We start from the raw sequence: 23,896 nt of genomic DNA on the forward strand, positions 1-23,896 counted from the left end.
GAAAGGCACGGAATCAGTAGAAAGATTAAGGATTCACCCTGCTGAAACAGAAATTTCCTGTTATATTTGTACTAGCAAATGGAAGGAATCGGAAAATTTGTCACTCACTTTGTGTGATATCATCCATTATGTTTGCTATAAATACTTTATTTGATGTCGTTTTTATTTCAGTTTATATGAGATATTAAAATATGGAAAAAGAGTAGTTTTGCCTGTGAATAATAAAACAAGCAATACCTAAAACTTTTACTATTTCTGTGAAAATTCAATATTTGCAAAATAGAAAATATGCAAAGAAACATCTTGGGTGGTAAAGGAAAAAAATTCAAATTCAATGACTGATTAATAATGTAACGCACAAGCACAACTATGAATTCGTAAAACAAAATGCTGAGACTGTGCTACTGTTTTTCTACGCACCATTATTAATGTTACATCTTACTGCTATATCTGTGTAGTAATGATGTCTGTTACAATTGTGGGATATACACATTTCAAGCATTCACGTAATTGAGATAACGGCGCCAATATTATGAGGGATGTAATGATACTGAAATATGTGTTCTGTGTTTCATTAACATGTTGCAGTTAGCTATAGCAGATGTTACACTATTAAGACATATACCAGTAGCACAATTTAACTATACACCTACTCCATGCTCGAAATTGAAAGATACTCAAACTAAATTAAATGTCCACCATATAAAATTAGTTTATGATGTATCCACTAGGTGAAACTACACTTAATATGCTACAACAAGCTCAAATCAGTAATATTTAATGAAAGCACTGCTAAATTTATTGAAACCTTTAAAATTACGAAAAATATAAGTTAAAATGTTGCTTTTATTTTGGAAGTGCTTTGAACTATTATGTCCCAAAACTTATCTAAAAGTGAAGATTTTTTTGTCAGTATAGGCATTATGAAAAAATTAACAGAATACTTTATTAAAAATATATTTTTACAGTAATAGGCCAAAAAAAGGGGTCTAAAAGTAGTCTAATGAGAAATCTGAATCTGATTTGGAAATATCAGGTGACAAAGACATCAATAATCTTCCTTTATCAAAAATGGCAAAAGTGTAGGAAAATCATAATGAAGAAATAAGAGTAGATTATGGCAGAATTCTGACAATATCACCTTTCCTCTGCTGCTGTAGCCATATGATTTAAAACAAACAGAAGATAAAACATTAATGATTCCATATTTTAATAAACTACTTTTAAAAATTAACTGATCCATTAGTGTGGTGGGAAAAAAAGTGGAAAATTACATTGCTCACTTTGTGCATGAAACAGCAAGAACCTTTCTTATGGCACCAGCTACCATCATATATGGGGGGGGGAGTAGAAGTCATCATCATCATCTTCCTTATACCGTCTTTTACCTTGCGGTGTCGAGGGTCCATTGATCATCGGACCTCACTCCGTTTACAGGATAAGGTGGTCAGCCTTATGCCCCTGTGTATCCTATGGCCTGTAGTGTTGAGTTCTCAAGGCCAGTTTGCCTGCTTTGCAGGATGAAAAACCCCAGAATAAACTGGGGAAAAAACCCTGCTGTCTATGCCCAAGACTGGCTAACTTGGCTATGGCTGAGGAAGATCCTTCAGTTCCTCACGTCACCGAGAGGAATCGAACCTCCTTCCCCAGGCATATGGTTGAGAAGCGCATAGCCACTAGGCTAACCGCGCGGACAAAAAAAGTAGTAGAAGTCTTCCAAAAAAAATTTCCTACATCACAATTTATCGCAACTTAATTGATTTTAAAAATCCATAATTATTCTCTATATTTAATAATTCACATCTCTACTTTCTATTACCTTCATTTCTAATGCCTGATATTGATTACGTCCTTAACTATTGTCAGAGGTGATCTTTGGCAAAATGCTTCCTATCAAAAAAAACCCCCCATAAATACTTAAATCTTAAATGGATGAACACTACTAGTTTAGAATTTTTGCTAATAGAAGTTATGTTTAGTACCTAAAAATTAGATTACTTGCTCACTTTGCTTGAATGAATAACTATAACATTCTAAAGTTATTATTTAGAAGTATATCACCTGTTCTTGTCATCTTAGCTTTAGCAAGACAAATTATGTTAAAACATCATTTTAACATAATTGTGGTGTCGTATAATAGTAACATGATGTCTATTATTTACTAAAATGGCCCCAGATTCGATTTGTTAAAATGAACTGTGTCACTATACAAGACTACTATTTTCAAAAATGCTCAAGTCATTCTGTCTTGTTTAGCACACAGCATGTATGTATGCTAAACAAGATGCATAATTACCCTTATGTATACATACTTACTATGCTTATAATCAACTATAAAACACGATGTCACTATGCATTGTGTCCAAATCAATCCTATTTTTCTGGCTCTTTAGCAAAGCTACTGACTTCAGTTTTATGTGAACCCACACATCAAACTTCTGTAATACATGATTATAGAATTGCCTGACTGATTCTTCTAACAAGAGACATTCTTCATTTTTCCAATACTTCTTACTTCCATTCAGTAAATGGCACTGAACATTTACTTTTTATTGTGAATGCAAGGCATTCACAATAAAAAGAGCAATACGAGTAACAATCAAAATATTTTATGATTATGATATACACTACTGGATATTTCTCTTGGGATAATAATTATGTAATGAAAAAAATTTACTATTTTTAATTACATAAAGAAGGATGTGTATACTTACTTCACAGTCTTCTTTTTTTTCTAGGGGTCTGGTTCCCCTCTCTCTTTGGTCTAAAGGTACACAACCTATGAATGTATAATCTTCAAAACCTGGTGGCAATGGATAATATGGCTGGTCCTAAAAGTAAAACATAAGTGAGTTATATGAGACATTGTCTTTGGATTTTATTGGACCATGATTCTTTATAAATATATGTATATAATCATCTACCAGTTTTGCCAGCTTGAGTCTGGCTGGCTTCTTCAGGACAAGAATGGTTACACTAACATTAAATGCTAAAACAGAAGAATGCAGTAACGACATTAAGAGCATAGACTTAGTCATTGTTAGTAGATCTCATTTTATAGTTTTTTGCAAATTTGAATTCTGTTAAACATAGTGAATTTATAAAACTTTTCCAAATGTCTTTTAATATTGCCTTGATTTCTACTGAGATTGTCTCCTGTCCAGAGTACCACTGCAGCTTCTTTAAAGTTTCTACATCTGAAATCTTCTTCAATGTATGGCATGAAGCTGTTGTCCCAATCGATGGAATGGTGGGCTAATCCTGAGGTGTCTGTTCGGTTGTTGTTGACATCTCCTATATGTTCTTTTTTTTTTTTTTTTTTTGGATTTCTAGGCTTTGTGATGTTTGGCCTATATAGTTCAGTCCACAAGAACATGGGACGTTATATACACCTCATACTTAGGTGTCTTAGGAGATCTTAACATATGCCGTGCAGTTAAAATAGGTTTGAAGGCAACCATGATGTTGAAAGACTTCATGATTTTTGCTATTTTCGTTGAGACTGAGCCGGCATAAGGTATGATGTATACTGCGACACTTGAGGTTGTCACTCTGGGCTGTTTCTATAGAGAATCTTTTGAATGATATTTTGTGGGTAACCATTTTTGAATAGAATTTTTGATATGAGTAAGAGCTCATCAAGCAGATCTTTTTCTTCTGTGATGATATTTGTTGCTCTGTTTTTGAGCATATGTATGATAAGTTTTTGTGCATAGTGATGAGTAGATTTAAAGTGAAAATACCGTCCAGTGTCTGTAGGTTTGAGGCAGATTGTGGGCTTGATTTGTCCATTATCTTGTTTTTTTAATAGCATATCCAAAAAATGTAATTGATGGTTATTTTCCAACTCTAATGTGAACTTAATTTTTGATGGAAGGAATTTATTTTTTGAAGGAAGGCATTTTCCATGTCTTTCCAAATGATGAAGATATCTTCCACGTATCTCCACCAGACTGATGGTTTTGGATAGGATGTCATTTTCTAGTTTTGCCATGAACAGATCCACGCCGATGGTGACAAGGGACTGCCCATGGCTAAGCCTTCAAGTTGTTGATACAGTATGTTATTTACTTTAAAATAGTTTGATTTTAGGCAATGGTGGAAAAGCTGAGAAATGTTCTTAATCACTTCTAATTCTTTATAAACATACATATATTTATAAAGAATCATGGTCCAATAAAATCCAAAGAAAATGTCTCATATTTAGTATATAAGGACCAAATATTAACTGTCAAAATAAGTGACTTATTTCTCTCTTAACATCTCAAATATAAATACATTAGAGTAAAGACTGTCATCACACCAAAAATGTTTATTTCTCAGCATTAGTTGAATAACTACATTACTAAGGTTACATTAAACTCAAATATTGGTACTTGAATAAACAGTAAATGCAATTACCAAGAACCAAAGAATTACCCATATCATGAGTTAATCAATGAGAAAGGCTAATACCGAAAGGTCTCTAAAATTTAAATAATTCATACTCTCTGCTGCATTACAAAATAAAAAAAAGTCCCAAATTGAGAGTACATTGACAAGAGAATTAACTAAAAAATAGCTCCATATGAAGTTGCATTATGTATGTGTAGAAATAAGAGCTGCTTTGCTGAACCTGTATGGTTCTTCGCTGCAAGCACCAATTTCTTCCATTCTTTTCTGGAGGGAATAGAATCTCTCCTGGACTGGGATTACAATCTCAGCTAAATTTTTAATGTTACCTTGGTCTTCCTCTAGGCTACTTTCAATTCTATTCTCTCCTCATCCATTCTTTCCACACCAAGTTATCTCAATCTGCAAGCTGAGTTCAGTTACAACTGGGGATCTATAGAGTTCATATAGTTCTAGATGATTTCTTCTCCATTCACCTGTTGTGTTATCTATTACAGGTCCAAAGATTTTTCTGGAGATTTTATTTTCATAGATCTGCAAAGCTTTTGCATCTTGGTTTATGCTCCAAATTTCTGTATCATATAAAACAACAGATCTAATGATTGTCTTGTATATTTCTACTTTGGAAGATAATTGATGGCGTAGTGAATAAGATCTATTGCAGGTATGTATACTAGCCTGTATTTTTACAAATGATGAATGTATTTTATTATCTCAAGTAACCAACATTCCTAGATATTAGAGCATTTGTCCCTAACTCCTACCTTGATTGTTTCCACACACACACACTACTAGTCTATATACTATAGTTTTTATATATATATATTTCTATATATACATACAGAAGTATGGCTGGTAATCACAAGAATGGATCACAAAAGGAATACGTCGATAAGAAGATAATCTGAAGTGGCAATGGGCTGGGCATATTGCTCGAAGACAAGATTAATGATGGACAAAAGAAGTACTGGATTGGATTCCAAGAGAGGAAAAACGACCATGATGCTGTCCTAAATCATGGTGAATCGATGATATCAACAGATTTGCAGGAGTGACATGGAAAAGGAGAGCCATGGACAGAAAGTTTTGGAGTAATCTTGGAAAGGCCTTCATCTAGTGGCTGATGATGATGATATAGTTTTAAACATTATCCTGGTTGATTTTGTGATCTGATTTTTTCAGTAGAAGCTTTAAATTTTCTGAACATTATTCCAGTTTCTTTTGCATTTTCTCCCTTCCATGTGGGGCACCTGTTCGTGGTGGAGGGGACCTCCCAGTGGTACTGGCCCCTTTCATTCGTCCTCTTTTTCTTTGCTTTTCTTCCCGTATTCTTTGCTCTACTTCTCCTGAGTCTTTTTCACTATCCTTTTTCCAGGCCACCATCACTGGGATCCAACGCCCTGCCACCGTGCGGTGTGACCCATGGATATCCGGAAAGGGATATCCTGGTAGTCTTGCACTACTTTGGCCGCGCTTGTAAGACGGGTGGTCCTGGATGGCCCAGCCAGGATCAATCGTCTATTGGGCTTGCCTGCAAGGGTCAACGGTGTTGCAGTAAGTCTCTCACCCCATGGTCCGGGGTCGGGATCCTAGACCTGCTGCAGTGCTGGTATAGCATCCAGGGTAGCCCTGGCGTTCCACACCTGAGTGCATTTTTTACTTGCCGGGTAGTGGGCGTCCATGTGTGGCTCGGTGGTGGGTGGGGAGCTTTGGCACCGAATTAAAAATTCCGTAAAATATGAATTCTTCATCCTCAAATGTTTCAGGGACCCTAACAAAGTCCCATCCAAGTACTGATAATATAGACACAGCATATGGGAACAGAAGTAAGAAACAAAAGATATCAGATACTAAGAAAAATGTACCAACCTTTTTAATCATTCATGCAACAGGTGAAAAACCAATTGGGAAAATGTCACCCTTCTTTATCCAAAAAAAGTTTAGAAGGACTGGCAGGATCTCCCAAAACTGTCAAGAAATTGCATTCTGGTGATATCCTCGTGGAAACAATGTGCAAACATTCCGAGAAACTACTGAGAGCAATGACAATGGGTGGAATACAAATTTCAGTAACACCTCACAGAACACTCAATTCCAGTAGAGGAGTGATATCAGAATGGGATCTCCTTGAGGTTCCTGATGAGGAGATATGTTCAGAGCTTAAAGATCAAGGAGTAATGGGTGTGAGGAGCATCCTGATATGCAGGGATGGTCACCTGGTCTCAACCAAGAACACCATCCTTACTTTTGATACACCTAGGCCTCCGACATCTGTAAAAGCAGGGTATCTCAGCTGTCCTGTTAGAACATATATCCCTAACCCGCTGAGATGCTTTAAATGTCAAAGGTATGGACATGCCCAAACTGCCTGTCGTGTTTTTTCTACTACCTGTGCTGGATGTGATAGTAAAGATCATGAAAATAAATCTTGCTGTGAAAAAAAAAGCTTAACGTGTCAACTGTCAGGGAGATCATCCAGCATACTCTAGTGCATGCCAGAAATGGAAAGATGAAAAAGAGATACAAAAAATAAAAACAGAACAAAACATTACATATCAGGATGCAAAAAGAAAGCTAGCCACCATTACACCTGTTCTACAATCCTCTTATGCTGAAAAAGTAACAATTAAAAAAAGTGCCAACAGCAACTCAAACATGTCTATTCCACCATTTGATAATTTCACCATATCTAAACTTTACGATCGTAAGTGGTTCTCCGTTGAGCGCATTAATCACAAGACCTATGGCCTTACTCCAGAGACAACTTCAAAAATGGTCCCTCAATGAAAACTCATCTGTCAAAAAAATTATGGTGGAGACTTCACTCAATGATAAACCACCAGACACTCGCACAGAAAAAATGGATACCTCGATACCCACTGAAAGCAAACTAAGCATACCAACTGACCCTAATACATTTGATGTTTTGAACATTCTACCAGAGGAAGAGATGGACACTGGCCATCCATACTTCCCTAAAACAGTGTATAAATATAAATCTGATAAAGGTAAGCCCTCAACCTCTCGAAAACCAGACAAGTCAATAAAATCAAAACAACAGAAAAATTTTTACAATGGAACTGTCGTGGGATCCGCCAGAATATTGACGATATCAAGATGTTGTTGCAGAAACACAAACCTTTCTGTTTCTGTCTACAGGAAACTTACTTAAAACCCAACGAGGACCATACCTTTAGGAATTTCACTGTTGTACGTAAGGATAGAACTGGAGATGGTCCTGCTCATGGAGGAGTAGCTATCCTAGTGGGCAGTCATACTCCTTTCCATCAGGTCCAACTTAATACTTCTCTGGAAGCAGTAGCGATTCGGCTCTCTGTGGGATTCCTTATTACGGTATGTTCAATTTATTTACCACCAAATGCTGAGTTAAATGAAATTGATCTTAATAACCTTATCTCGCAATTGCCTGAACCCATTCTTTTGATGGGTGACTTTAACAGTCACAATACTCTATGGGGTAGTGCCAACGCTAATAGACGAGGACGAAGCATTGAAAAAATTCTTAATAATAATAACCTTTCCCTTCTAAATAATAAACTCAATACTTTCTTCCATATGCCTACCCGCTCATATTCTGCAATTGATCTTACAATCTGTTCCCCTTCCATTCTTCCACTGCTCATGTGGGACGTTGAAGAGAACATATATGGAAGTGATCACTTTCCTGTTCTTTGTACAATGTCTTCACAGGAACCATGTTCACCCACACGGATACCTATATGGCAAATGAATTAGGCTGAATGGAACACTTTCTCTTATCTTGCAAAATTTAATGCTGATGCCATCAGTCAAACACCTATCAATGAAGCTGTAAAATATATAACAGAATGCATTGTCCAGGCAGCAACAACCTCCATCCCAAAAACATCATCTCGATTTCCAGTCTAAAAGCCTTGGTTGAACCGAGAATGTCAGGCAGCCAAAAAAAGATCAACACAGAGCATGGAGCATATTTCGTAGATACCCCACCACATCAAATTTAATAACCTTCAAGCGTGCTCGAGCCAGAGCACATTCTGTAAGACGTTAGATGAAAGGCATCTAACGAAATGAAAGGCAGATATAGTACACATTGTTTGTCCACCTTAGACTATAATGGAATGTTCTTGCTGATCCCAAAGCTATTTCAGATACTTTAGGAGAAACTTTTGCTAAAATCTCAGCAAGCTTCATATTCTCCGGAATTTTTAATGCTGAAAGAGCAGCAAGAGAAACAAAGGCTTAATTTTTCTACCAACATTCTTCAGCCATATAATCAGCCATTTGTCAAGGAGGAACTAAAAAGAGCTCTCCTACAATCTCACCCTAGTGCAGTAAGTCCTGATGACATCCATTATGAAATGATAAAACATCTACCACCATCTTCTATGGATCTTCTTCTCTTATTATACAATAGAATACTTGCAGAGGAAGAGTTTCCAAATTCTTGGCATAAGTCATTTGTCATTGCTATCCCAAAACCAGGATAAGATCCAACACAAGCAAATAATTATCGAACCATTGCTCTGACCAGCTGTCTTTGTAAGATACTAGAGAAAATGGTTAATGCCAGACTTCTCTGGTATTTAGAAAGGAACAATCTTCTCTCCAGTACACAATGTGGTTTCCGTAGACATCAATCAACTTTAGACCATTTGGTTCGTTTAGAAACTTGTATGAGAGATGCATTTCTGAAGCAAGAACATCTTGTCTGTTTTCTTTGACATGGAAAAAGCTTATGACACAGCCTGGAGATATGGCATATTAAAAAACCTCTATAACCTAGATCTCAAAGGACACCTCCCTATATTTATTAAAAACTTTCTGTCCAAGCGAACTTTCCAAGTCAGAGTGGGAAGTACGCTATCTCAACCATATCTTCAAGAACGTGTTCCCCAAGGCTCTGTCTTAAATGTAACCCTTTTTGCTATTAAAATCAACTCAATCATTGAACAGCTTCCTCCCACTGTAGACAATGCTCTATATGTTGATGACTTCACAATTTACTGTCACTCACATAACATGAGGGTAATTGAAAGACAACTTCAGCAAGCAATTAATCATGTCTCTCTGTGGGCTCTTAATAATGGGTTTTGGTTTTCAACATGCAAGTATCTGTGTACACTTCTGTCGAAAACGCACTCATCACCCAGATCCTGAACTAAGAATGGGACCTACTGTTATTCAAGGAACTACAGAAACCAAGTTCTTGGGACTCATCTCTGACAGAAAACTCGCATTTCTAGCACACATTCGTCAACTAAGAGAAAAGTGCAAAAGAACTTTGAGCCTCCTTCGCTCTCTCTCCTCTACTGAGTGGGATGCTGATCGAACTTCATTGCTCCATCTTTATCGTGCACTTATATGTTCAAAGGTGGATTATGGGTCCCAAGTCTATGGTTCGGCAAGACAGAGTAACTTACGATGGTTGGATTCCATCCATCATCAGGGTATACGGATAGCTACTGGTGCCTTTCGCACCTCACCCACTCCAAGCCTCTATGTAGAAGCAAATGAACTGGCTATATCACTTCGACGAAAACAGTTGCCTCTTAATTACGCCCTAAAAATAAAATCTCTCCCAGATCACCCTACATGGAACAGTATCTTCTCTCTGCATTGGGAAGTTCAATATCACGCACATCAAACTGCTATACATCCTTTTGGTATGTGTGTTAAAGAAATCATGCAAACTGTTAGTATAAATGTTGACAACATTAGCTACACTAAACATAACAGCATTCCTCCATAGCAGGTTTGCACACCATCCTGCAACCTCTCACTTTGTCAGCTACAGAAATCTTATACCCATCATCCATCTACCTGCAATTGTTTAATGCACACAAAGCAGCACACGCTGATTTCTTACCCATCTATATATTGACAAGAACTAACACCTATGTTGGCTGTGTTTCCTGACATTATCTCATATCCCACCTGATTGCAGTAATTATACAGCAGAGTTACATACCATTCAGCTTGCACTTGTGCATATAAAAGAAAACTGCTACCAAAAGTGTATAATTTATACAGACTCATTGAGCTCTCTTCTCCTATGTATAATCCTCATCCAGTACTTTATGAAGTGCTACACCTACTTCACAAAATGAAAATCCTTAATTTCGATGCTCAGTTCTGCTGGATTCCCAGTCACATCGGAATCAAAGGAAATGAGGCTGCAGATGCAGCTGCTAAATCAGACTACATATACAGACAACTTATAATTGCTCAGTGGGAGTTAACATTGCAAGAAACATCAACAAACAAATTATTTAACATTATACCTGAAATTAAACACTGGCATTCTAGTCAACGTAAAAAGAGAAGAGAGGAGGTTGTCCTTGCTAAGCTCCGCATAGGTCACAGTCACCTTATGGATTCTCATTTACTGAGAGCTGATGACCCTCCCATATGTGAAAAATGCAACACACATCTCACTATTCATCATATTCTGATAGATTGTCAAAAATTTATACAAGAGAGGAATGAAATTTTGACCTATCTAACCAAGCCATATACACTCAGGGAAATGCTAGCAGACTCAGGCGAATTGCATGATGTATTTAATTTTTTAGAAAGAATTAATTTGTACAAACACATTTGACCATAAATTTGTTTATATGTAAATACTTTTTTTTTGCTTAACTTAACTTTTATACATACATATTATCCATTAGGTTAAATCTGACCAATTATGTATTACCATAGGCCTTGATTTTTGTATATTGTATCACCCTGCTGTAACTTTGTTAATATGTAAATACCATAATGCTAAACTTAAATTTTATGCATCAATGCTGTATAATAATTCCTTTTATTAGTAAAATAATGTTTGTTATAATCTTACTAGATGTAGACACTGCTTACCTTGACTTGTTTTGTATACATATGTTAACCTATAATTATCTATTTATGTACTGCTGAAACCTCTGCAGTAATTTTGTTTATATGTAGATATTGCATCACTTAACATGCATTTTGTGTATGCATCTTATTTACTACTTTATTTTTCGAATAATGTAGTGCTGTAGGACATCTTACCTATTTGTGTACTTTCTAGAAATTCTGTTTATTTGTATTCTAAATTCTGTTTCTACTGCATTGCTAAATTTAATTTTCATCCATGCATATTGTATAATAATCCCTTTTTGCCTATTTTTGTACTGCTATAAAGGCATCTATTATAATCTTACATATATGTAGATACTGCATTCCTTGGCTTAGTGTTTTATATATTATGTATTAACTTATATTGTTAACTATTTTTGCACCTCTGACCTTGTGTGTTGCTGTGCCCTCTGTAGCAGTTCTGTTTACCTAGAGATGAGGCTTTGAGAAACTATTTTTCTTTAAATGCTAATGTTATAACCTTTAGTATGGTACAGTATGACCTTTGTAGTTTTTGTATCAAATAAACTATAAACCAACCAACCAAATCTGCATTTTCTCAAACTAGGCATATGTCATTTGCACATCCAAATATTACTGTTCTGCTTGGGTTATCCTTTAGTTTCTCAAATATATTTTTCTAAAGCTACATTAACACATAAACTGAAACACTAGGAAAAAAATTGCTTGGGGCCACGGTGTTTTATTACAAAAATAGAATAAGAACTTCGAAAACAAAACGATCCTTTCTAATAAAGAAAATATACTATGTGCTACGAAAAAACACAAGCTGAGAAATGACATGAATATGCCATGAAAAGATGTAAACAGACAGCATGGAAATGCAGCAAATATAATGTGGACTTTTGTGTAGAATGCTTTTTCCTAAAACATACATCAATAAAAAAAGTAATAAAAAAACTTGAAAAATAGTTCATAAGGGTAAAGTGTTTTTCTTGGATTGTCAGACTGTGTAAAATTTAGGTAAAAAAATAGAAAAATTGACTTCTATTCATTTGATCCATGTTTTTAGAATTAAATAGTCAATATTAATTGTAGGGGTGCTTAAGGGTCAAAGCTGTATAACTGAGAGGAGACCTGCACATAGCCTTTAAACGAATGCGGAGAACCGACCAGGGCTACTGACCTAATGTCCAATCCTCACCTTCTCGTGGTGAACCCTGTTGGGTATCTACTTTGATACTGAACGAACGAGGATGGGCTGGCAATTTGGGATTTAGCCGACCACATTGTATTCTTATTGGTTAAACCAAAATAAAAAATGATGGTACAACATGACAAAATTTCTTGCCGGCTGGGGCGTCGCCCGGTTAAACAAGGCCCCCGTTGTTTTCGCCAGGGAACCAGGGCGAACAGCGAAAAGTCAGCTACTGGAACAAATCTGAAAACAAACACCAACTCAACATCACCAGAGTTAAAGATCAGTACTATCAACGTAAGAAGCCTGAATGGCAAAGAAATGGAGCTAGCTGAGGAATTAGATAAGTACCAGATCGACATAATAGGGGTGACTGAAACAAAAAAGACAAAAACTGGTGAGATCTTTCTGAGCAATAAATACAAAATGTTATATTCAGGCAATGATAATCAAGGAAAAGAAGGAGTAGCCATAGTATTCAACACAAAATACGAGGCTAATCTTCTTGAATGACAGTCAGTCTCGAGTAGAATAATGTGGGCAAATATGAGAATGGGGAACTGGACAATGAGACTTATTTGTGCCTATGGTCCCACAGAAGGTTCTACTAAGGTAGAAATGGAGGATTTTTTTTTTGACGCTTTAGAAAGAGCAACTGACACAATGAAAAAGGAAAAGTTGGTCCTTGTTGGGGATCTAAATAGCAGAGTAGGAAATGACTGTGAGACATACAAAAATATTTTGGGAAAATTTGGAGAAAAGAGCAAAGCTAATAATAATGGCAAATATCTGTTGGATTTCTGCTGAGGACATGGACTGGTTATTACTAACACCATGTTCCAACATAAAAATGTGCATAAATTCACATGAAAAGAAGAGGCTAGGAATAAGAAAAGTCTCATTGACTATGTTATTGTTGATAGTGATGTTTTCTTCCTGGTGCAGGACACCAGAGTGTACAGAGGATTTGAAATTGGAAGTGATCACTATTTAGTCTTGAGCAGGATAAAATTGAATTTCATATTGAAAAGAATAACATGTAAGAAAGTTTTAAAGCGAATAAAAGTTGAGCAGCTCTCAGATGTGAACTGTAGACTAAAACACACAGAGATTATTGAAGAAAAAATGAAAGAGTTTGAGAACAGGAATCAAACCATGGAGATTCAGTGGCAAACTCTGAAGAAAACATTGAATGATTCTGCCAGAGAGGCATGTGGTGAGGTTGTGTGCAAGGATAAAAAAATCAGAACTCCCTGGTGGACACAGGAAGTTAAAGAGGCAGTGAAGGAAAAGAAGAAAGCATATCAAAAGTTCCTGGCAAATAAGTCAGCTTTTACTCTTACAGAATACAGAGACAAATGTAAGAAAGCTAAACAGTGTGTAAAACTAGCTTAACAAAAGTCATGGGAGGACTTTGGCAAGAATAAAGAAAATAAATATCAAGGTGGCAAAATATTCTGGAGGTTGTTGAAGAAGCTTAGGAATGGAGGAAAGAGTGCTGTAAAAGGAGTTAGAGATGATATAGGTGACATGAAAACAGAAGAAAAAGATATCCTTGAAGTATGGGGTAATTACTTTGAAAAACTGCTAAGTGAAACAAGCAGTGATGACAGCACAGTGATAAAAAAACACTGACCAGGCATGCAGTCAGGAATACATATCCATACTTAAAGTAGAAAAAACCATCAAAGGCTTGAAATGTGAAATGGCAGCAGGAGTAGATGATATTCGACCAGAAATGCTGAAGTATGGTGGTATAAATCTCTTACAGTGGCTGCACTGCATAGTTCAGAAGGCCTGGACAGAAGAACGAATTCCCGATGATTGGAGTAGAGCTCTCATAGTACCCATATATAAAAAGGGAAATAAAACTGAATGTGAGAATTACAGAAGTATTTCCATACTGAGTGTTCCTGGCAAGATCTATGCAAGTATACTTGAGAAACGGTTTAGAAGAATTGTGGAAGAAAAGCTTGGTGAAGAACAAGCTGGATTCAGGCTAAATAGAGGTTGTCAGGATCAGATCTTCACTTTACGACAAATAGTCGAGAAAGCATGGGAAAATAACAAAGATCTGTATTTAAGTTTTGTCGATTTGGAAAAGGCATATGACAATATGCCAAGAGAGAAGCTATTCACTACGCTGCAGTTATATGGTGTCAATGGGGCATTATATCAAGCAATACTTAGTCTTTATTTGTGTTGAAAGTCAGCAGTTAGAATTGAAGGAAGTACAGGAAGATGGTTTAATGTTAAATCTGGTGTGCGACAAGGATGTACATTATCCCCTCTATTATTCATTATCTATATGGATCACTTTATGAAGGAAAGTGGTATTAAACCTGATAACAAAATTGGAGATGTTAATGTCAGCTCTTTGCTTTATGCGGATGATGTTATACTTCTAAATAAATGCGCTACAAGTCTGCAAGATTCTCTGACTAAATTGAATAGCTGTTGTAATAGATATGGTATGAAGGTCAGCAATAAAAAGACAAAGACAATGAAAATAGGCAGAATCACGAGATGCATTAGACAGCAACCTTAACACTGGACTTATCCAATGTTAAGGTTAGGCTACTAACCTGTCCTGGGGAAATTTGATATATTCAAGATTTAGCCAAAGAAAAGTCAGACTATCAAGAAAAGGTAAACAAAACAGGAAGAAGAGACATATAAAGAAAATTGCAACTGGGATGTAAGAAGAATCACACACAAAGAATAAGAACCAATTGAACTAAACAAAGCCAAACTAACTAAACCAAGTCAATGTAAAAATAAGTATAGTAACAGAAACTAAGAAAAAGCAAAAAAGTACCAAATAAACAAATAACTATATAAAAATTAATGGAGTAAAAAAAAAAAGACAGGTTAATGATACATAAATATGTGAAAGAACAATATTGTATATTATAACTACTGAATAGAAATTAGACTCAAAACATTAAGGTCAAATAATATTTGGGGCACATGCACCAGAAGAGGGGGAAAGAAGACAGTAAAATCTTTTACAAAGAAAATCATAGATAAATTAAATAAAACAGACCATTTACTACTAGCAGCTGACGTATATGCCAGAGTACAAAACAGGAAATAGTGATCAAACACAGAGTGATTTGGTGAAGATATATGTAATCAAAATGGACGCAAATTGAGACTCTAGAATTAACTATAGAATGACAGAGAAGAATAGAAAATCTGAAATAAATCTCACAAAAACAGTAAGAGAAAGCTTAGGAATAAAGACTAACGCATTAAAAAAAGAGGACCGTAAAACTGGAACAAAGAAATAGAAAAGATGATAAAAACAAAAGTAACGACAAATGGTTAAATTCCAAGATAGACTAAAGAAACAGTGAGATTGCTAAATGAGAAGTAAGGAAAAAATGCACACACACAATTTTGTGTGGGTTTTTGTAATGAACTAGAAAAGGATATATCTAAGCCAGGGGTAGGCAACTTATTTTATAATAGCTACAACTGCAGTATATCAAATCAATGTTAGCTACATTATACAAAAATAACATAATAAAGATTGAAACATGAATCATTACCATCAAAGTGAAAATTGATGAGAATTTTCATCAAGACATTTCATGAAATTTGACTTAATATCTAAGAGCATCTTAGTTCTGCATCTAAATGTCAATAAGTTGTCTGTGTCTAGACTGGGGAAATCTATTATGGAAAATGTTGACTCGCATACTCATGTAGATCCAAACATGGAAAATAATTTTTTAATTGTCACCTTAATATGGAAGACTCATTTGTCAGAATAGTGAGCCATGTCTCATTGAGAGAACATTTTTGCTTACCTTTTATGTGTTCCACACTTTGCAGGGTAAGCACCTCTTCTTCAAATATATACTTATCCAAAGACAAAAAATTTGCAATTTACTTACTGAATTTGCTAAATCAATCATGCAAGAAATCAAACATATTTCAAATTTGGAGAAACGTGATTCAAACTTTTGATCCAGTTTCCTTAGAGATCATCTTTGGCATCAGAGAAATAATAGTCATGAAACACTTCACAAAATGTGTGAAATTATTCTTTTGGAACTGTTCTGCAAGGAGGTTCCGCTTTAACTATTACTTGATGCATTGTATTCAAATTATTCAAGTGAGCCATCATTTCACACAGAAAGTGTGCAAATCAAAAAAATCAAATGAAAAAGTTTCAATTTAAGGGGAATTTTCAATTCTGTTATGACAGAAACCAGTTTTTTTTTTAAATCCAGATCCAGAACGCAAGAACATAGAAATTAAATATCAAGAAGGTGGTAAATAATCTGGAGGTTGTTGAAGCATAGAAATGGAGGAAAGAGTGCTGTAAAAGGAGTTAGAGATGATAATGGCGACATGAAAATGGGAGAAAAAGATATCCTTGAAGTATGGAGTAATTACTTCGAAAAATTGCTGAAACAAGCAGTGATAACACAGTAGCAAAAAATAATCAGCAGGCATACAGTCAGGAATACACATCCATACTTAAAGCAGAAAAAGCCATCAAAGGCTTGAAATGTGGAAAGGCAGCAGGAGTAGATCATATTCGACCAGAAATGCTGAAGTATGGTGGTATAAAAGTCTTACAGTGGATGCATTGCATAGTTCAGAAGGCCTGGACAGAAGAACGAATTCCCGATGATTGGAGTAGAGCTTTCAAAGTACCCATATATAAAAAGGGAAATAAAACTGAATGTGAGAATTACAGAGGTATTTCCCTACTGAGTGTTCCCAGTAATATTTATGCAAATATACTTAAGAAACGGTTGAGAAGAATTGTGGAAGAAAAGCTTGGTGAAGAACAAGCTGGATTCAGGCAAAATAGAGGTTATCAGGATAAGATCTTCACTTTACGAAAAATAGTTGAGAAATCATGGGAATATAACAACGATCTGTATTTAAGTTTTGTCGATCTCGAAAAGGCATATGACAAGGTGCCAAGACAGAAGCTATTCACAATACGTTACAGTTATATGGTGTCAGTGGGGCATTATATTATACACTCTTTGCTTTATGCAGACAATATTATACTTCTAAATAAATCTGCAAGATTCCCTGACTAAATTGAATAACTGTTGTAATAGATATGGTATGAAGGTCAGCAATAAAACTACAATGGAAATAGCCAGAATCATTGAAAATGTCACCTGAGTTGTGAACAGAGAACCTGTGGAACAAGTAAAACATTTCACCTACTTAGGCATGATTTTTAGTGAAGATGGTAAATTAAATATGGAAATAGACAACATAATCAATAAATCTGGTATGGTAGGAAGTCAATTGAATAAATTCATATGGAATAAGAGAGAAATTAGTAGGAACACTAAATTAGCTGTATACAAGACAGTGCTCAAACCAATTTCACTTATGGATCTGAGAGCTGGGTCAGAAGTAAAACACTTGACCAATGACTAGAGACGTAGATATGATCGTCCTGAGAAAGATTAGAGGTGTGAACAGATGACATCAATGGTAACATCATATTAAAAATGAGGATATTAGGAAAGAACTTTACATTGTTAGCATACAGGGATGCGTTAGCAGAGCTAATCACAGGTGGTATGGTCACTTAAACAGACTGGGTGAGGAAAGATTAGCAAAACAAGTGTTCTCTGCCCGGTTGGCAGGAAAACGACCCAGAGGAAGACCAAGATATAGGTGGATTGATAAGATACAATATTCCTTAGATAACAGAAATATAACATCTGATAATGTTTGAGTCTTGACAAGTAACAGACTGATTTGGAGGAAAATTGTAGATAGGAAGTTAGTAATGATGTATAATTTTTTTCATTAATACTATCATATCCTGTACACCCCTTGAGGGTACATGTCAGGAATTTGATGATGATTAATTTTTTTAACATTTCAAGAAAGTTTTCAAAGATATCTTTTCCACATATTGAATCTCTTAATCCAGAAATACCAAGCATTTCTTCCATAACTTGATCTGAATTCACATATCAAATCCAAGATATCAACTGCGGAGTGTCACTAACATCTGTTGGCTCATCTAGTGCTAAAGAAGAATACAGTCTTTCAGATGTTCAAGCAACTGATTTTCTGTCTTTCTCTAAACTCTAGCATTCTGCAGACAATCGGTCTTCGACTTAATTGTAAATTATTTACTTTTTTTGAAGAATATATCTTTCATTTCTGAATCATTATTCACCAAAAAGGTTTCATTTGCCACAATCAATTTCTTTTACTAGTTCAACAAAAGAAAATTATTTCTCTTTTTGAGCTAGAATCCAAGCTACTTCAGAGTTAGCTAATGTAACTAGTTCCATCCATGAAAACACCTTCTTAGGCAGCTCTTTTGTTCATGAAGTTGTGATTTGATGCAGCTAATTTAACTAAACATATTTTGGCTATCAAACTGAAATTTTAGATCATATTCTCTGTGAAAATTGTTAAAGTGTTGCTTAAAGTTGTATAATTTTTTTTATCACTAAAAACTTTGTTACACAAAAGACATTTCACTAGCTTATTGTTTACTTTCCATCATTGCAAATTTCAATTCCCAACTTAAATTAAAATTTTTGTTTCTTGTTTTTCCAGTTACACGTGATTGTTCTTTTGGCAGCAATGTCGGAATCAATTAAATTTTGTTTACTTTTTGAGAAATCACCATCATCCTCAGAATTCTTTCGTTTTTGAATTATCACTAATCCATATTATGGATTTAAATAATTTATTTCAACACATAAAGTTGCACAATACAAATATTTGCAAGAGCCAGCAAAAGTACACAATTACCTATCTACCCTTGCTGAAAAATGACTATGGAATAGGAAAACACCAGAAGACAATATAAACATGGAATTCTGCAGCAACTTTCTCTCAGAATTGTTCATCATGGTCTAGATTTCTGGGAAAACTCTAGACTATTGGGGGGGGGGGGGGCATTGGTTATTCCAATTTAATAGAAAGGAAATAAAGATAACTGCAGCAACTAGTCAATTTAAACATCAATTTAGATGTTCTAAACATTTTTTTAAATATTTTCTAGTTACTACTGCAGTTATCTTTATTTCCCTTTCTATTAAATTGGAATAACCAAGGCTTCCCCCCCCCCAAGAGTTTAGAGTTTTCCCAGAAATCTAGACCATGATGAACAATTTCAAGAAAGTTTCTGCACAGTATAAACAACAGCATGAGACCGGAACTGGCCACTTGACTTAAAATAGATGACAGGAAGAACTCACATAAATAATTGGTCAACAAATTACGTGCTGATTTTCTACAAATGCATGTTAGCTCTGTGTTCATGTTCACCAATGAGTCACTGAAAAATTATTGCCTATATCACTACATATACTAACTTGGCAGAAATTCAGTCACTGAAATTGACACTGCTTTAAAATTCTCTGTGGAAAATGTTGTATTGCATCAAATTGATTTAATATAAAAAAAAAAAGTTGGCTGATAAACAAGGTTAACTATTGCACCACAAAAAAAAAAAATTAATAAAAAAACAATAATAAAAGGGTACTTAAAAAAAAGAATAAATAAAATAAAAATAGTTTATTTTATAAACATATAATACATATGTTTTACATGAAACATATAATAAAAACAATAGTGTGTTTTTATTCTATGTTTAGATCATTAAAACAGAAACTGGTTATGGCATTAATCAGATAATCATAAATAAAGTTACAACTACAAGTGAGTTAACAAAATAATCTTTCAAAAATTTTCACTTACTCTTTGGCCAAAGTTAACTTCAAATGAGCAATTTTTTGTTAGAATATGTGGATATAAAGCCTTATAACCCAACTGCTCCTTTGAAACCCTATAAGCAACACCCAGGAACTTTCCATTTTTAGCAAATCCAATTTCGACTGTATCAGATTTCATGTTCTGAAATTAAAGTAAATAATGCAACATAAAAAATGATTACGCTATTATTTTCTCTATATATAAAATTGAAATTTTTTAAAAAAATATTCTCAGCCAAATAAAGAGAGAAAGAATGAATGCACAAATTCTGCCCTTTAAAGAAGTCATAATAACTCTAACAAGCATCTATAAATTTTTCTTAAGAAAGCAGTACTGGTGATGAAGCAAAGTAAAGTACATGATTGTTTTACACAATTTTCAATATATAACATTATCAAATGTGCAATCTATCAAAAAACATTTTTGATATCATAATAGCGTTCAGTACAGTAATTTTGTTGAAAATAAAGTATCTAAAAGTTTCAACACCACAGAACTCAAATTTTTCCCCACAAATTGCATTCACTTTTATGAAGTGAAATCCACATAACTATTTCATGGTTCAATTTAGTCTCATTCACTGAAGTTAGATTCACTAACTTCAACTACACTGTTACATTCATTAACTACACATTCCAAATAAAATAACAAGGAAGATTGTTGGCATAAGTCTATACTGATAATAGGGAAAAATAATACTAAAACAAGCAAAATAATTTTCGGCAAGTATGATGAGAATATATTCAGAAAGGAAGCAAGTTATATTTTTTTCAAGGAAAGGAGTGTCTAGAAGAGAAAGGATAAGGTGTCTCAGTTTTTAATGTGCGACTTAAAATTTGTATAAATTTATTTAGCTTTGCGAATTTTTTAGTTCACTCATGGATATATGGGACATAAACAGCTTTCTGATGTGAGGAAAGAATGAAAGCACATCACAACAGTCTCATCTGAGTATAATTTTACCCTAATTTCAAAATATGGGAGAAGTAGAATATATGATTAGGGAGGTTCTCTTTAGTGGGTTTTCCCCCATTGGACATTATGTGAAGATATAGCCATAGACTCTACAAATCACTATTTGTGAAGTTTCAGGTAGTAGATCACAATCTTTCCATCATCTGGTGCGAGACCACCAGTGTTAGTGGAGACTTGAGTTGGATTGAACAAAACTCACCCACAGTACTAACAGATACTACATGTATAACCTTCAATGGGATTTAAATAAAAAACATGCTTGTCTCATGTCGTGACTTTCCAAGTTCTCTAATCTTTTGTTTCATCCCTCTCAACTCATTTTTCATACTTTCCATTTCTTCTCTCACTCTTTAAGTATATTATTCTTGCTCAACATTCATCTATCCAATAAACATATCCTTGAAATGGGTAGTGTGTAAAGAAGCTACTATTAGTTGCTATTGAACTTGGGCTAATTCCAGGCACATCTGTTAAAAATATTAGCTTGTTTTCCATGCTATGATAATATTCCTCCCTATGTTTGTTATTAAATAAGATTATTTGCAAAATGAACTGGAAGCTTGATAAAGCATTGCCATTACATTTTGCCAAATATGCTATCCAGCAGCCAGTTTGCAGACTAGATTTACAGATGTCACAAATGAAAAGGAAATAAATGCTGGGTGGGCTCTTTATTATTCCTGACAACAATGAAACAATTCTGCCAGGTCTTGGAAAGGGCGACTAACAGGCCTACCATTGTGAGGGCCTAGGCAAAGGATTTGGATGCTGCAGACCAGACTTCACCTAAGTTCAGCATCAGTTACTTGCAGAACATGGGTCCTGTCATTTAAATCTCCCGAGATATAGCCATAGACTCTACAAATCACTATTTGTGAAGTTTCAGGTAGTAGATCACAATCTTTCCATCATCTGGTGCGAGACCACCAGTGTTAGTGGAGACTTGGGTCGGATTGAACAAAACTCACCCACAGTACTAACAGATACTACATGTATAACCTTCAATGGGATTTAAATAAAAAATAACACTTATCTTTAAGCTAACAAAATCAAATCACAGTCATTATATTATCTACAGATTTTGCATCCTGATTCTATCAACAGTCACCCAAATGCTTTCAAATGCTAAATTTGTTTATTTATTTAGCATATGGATGAAAATAAAAAAATTATCGAGCAAAAACTATATTGATTAGCAGTTCAGTTATCTAATCGATGACATCTATCTGGGAGTAAAGGCAAGTTTTTGAGGCCTGCAGGGAAGGAATGTGTGGCAATCAACAATGGTATGATGCATAGTCTGCACAGCGCCACGCACTCAAAAGAGTGACTGTGAAATTCCAAAGATATAGTAAGTGGGGCAAAGCAGCCCCGTCTGGTCCTAAATCTGCTTACCTGGTTCCAGGTGTAGCGGTAGACTGAATTCTAGTTTGATAGTTAGATCTGTAATCAAGTATACCTGTCTGTAGTTTGCAGCTCATTCCAGTCTTCTCCACCAGTCCTAGGGACTACCATCAAGTATTTCCACAAGCCAGATAAGGTATTGTATTGGGTGGTGATTGCTATATCACCACCTGGATACTTTGAATGGAGATGCAGATACTTGCAATCTGTCCTGTAGAATAAATTTTCTGCTTTCTTGTGAATTCAAATGAACCATTATTTTCTTATTGGAGATCATTTGTTCTAGTAGCTTTAGGGTTTTTGATAATTGATTATTTTTGCTGTGTGATACAGTAAGACTTTCTTCCATACTGTGTCACAAGCTGATGTTAGGTCTATGAAAATAGTATACCTATTTTTAAACTCTTTTGGCATCCAGTGTCTATGTGGGTTGTGAAGGCCAGGACTTGGTCATAACAGTTAATGCCATCTAAACCCACCCTGCGGTTCAATGGGCAAGATAGCATCTTTTCAAAAAGTTTGTAAGGAATGCAGGGGAATGCTATCGGACAGTAGCTGTCAGGGTCATTAATTGACTTGCTGGGTTTGTGCAAGGCTATGGCAAAGTTTTGGGAGTTGTTCATTATTTATTATTGAGGAGAAGAAATTAGATAGCCAGGATTTTGCTTAGGCCAGGGTGAGTAAGGAAGTCTGAAATGATGCCATCAACACCAGGAGCTTTACCTGTTTTAGTTTGAGAGCTGCATCAATTTCATCCAGATTTATTGGATTTGATTTTGCTGTTGATGTCAGACATAAGAAAAGGTTTTTGTAAACACAGTGGATCTTTTTTTGGTATATGTGAAATTTTGGGTTTAGCTTTTTGCAATACTGTTTGGAGTGTTGGTGCCTACCAGTCAATGGAGAGGTGATCTGGAGTATTCTGTCTTCAGGACAGAAGCAGTGTCAGGGTGGTTTTGTTGTTCATACTCTTTCAGAAAAATACTACTTTCAGTTAACTAACATGGTGCATAAATATTTCTGAATCCTCTCAGTATGTATCTCTCTTGTCAGTTGCTATGGTTCACTCCCCTCCCTCTAAGATATGAAGGGCAGCTGTGAGATAAGTAGGGTAATCTGATGAATAAGGATTCCCAGACCAACAGCATTTCCATGGGGGGTGGTGGAGTAGCCCTTGGCAAGGTCTCTTAAACCAAAACATCATAGAAACCTAAGATGGCAATGTGATATGGCACCCAGTGCTGCCATTAAATAAGCATGCATCTGGAGAGACATATGAACATCAACAATAGTGACTGTCTGCCAAGTAAGGTGCAGTTGCACAGGCATCTGCTCCATTTCAGGATC

General features: G+C 35.3%; 1 protein-coding gene across 5 annotated transcripts in view; it reads right to left on the reverse strand.

Moving 5' to 3' along the window:
- The window catches only part of LOC150102179 (heterogeneous nuclear ribonucleoprotein U-like protein 1), a 323,967-nt gene that overhangs the window by 68,164 nt on the left and 231,907 nt on the right, over positions 1–23,896 (reverse strand). For all 5 annotated transcript variants that reach the window (XM_090399724.1, XM_090399723.1, XM_090399727.1 and 2 more), the window contains 2 exons: positions 20,156–20,311; positions 2,715–2,831 (listed from right to left, as the gene is read on the reverse strand). In XM_090399724.1, the coding sequence (XP_090255850.1) occupies positions 2,715–2,831; positions 20,156–20,311 (273 nt within the window). The remainder of the gene's footprint in view (positions 1–2,714; positions 2,832–20,155; positions 20,312–23,896) is intronic.

Source organism: Typopeltis vanoorti, chromosome 10 (genome assembly GCF_054136105.1).
Source record: "Typopeltis vanoorti isolate ZY-2024b chromosome 10, IOZ_Tvanoo_1.0, whole genome shotgun sequence".
Classification (NCBI taxonomy): Eukaryota; Metazoa; Arthropoda; class Arachnida; order Uropygi; family Thelyphonidae; genus Typopeltis; species Typopeltis vanoorti.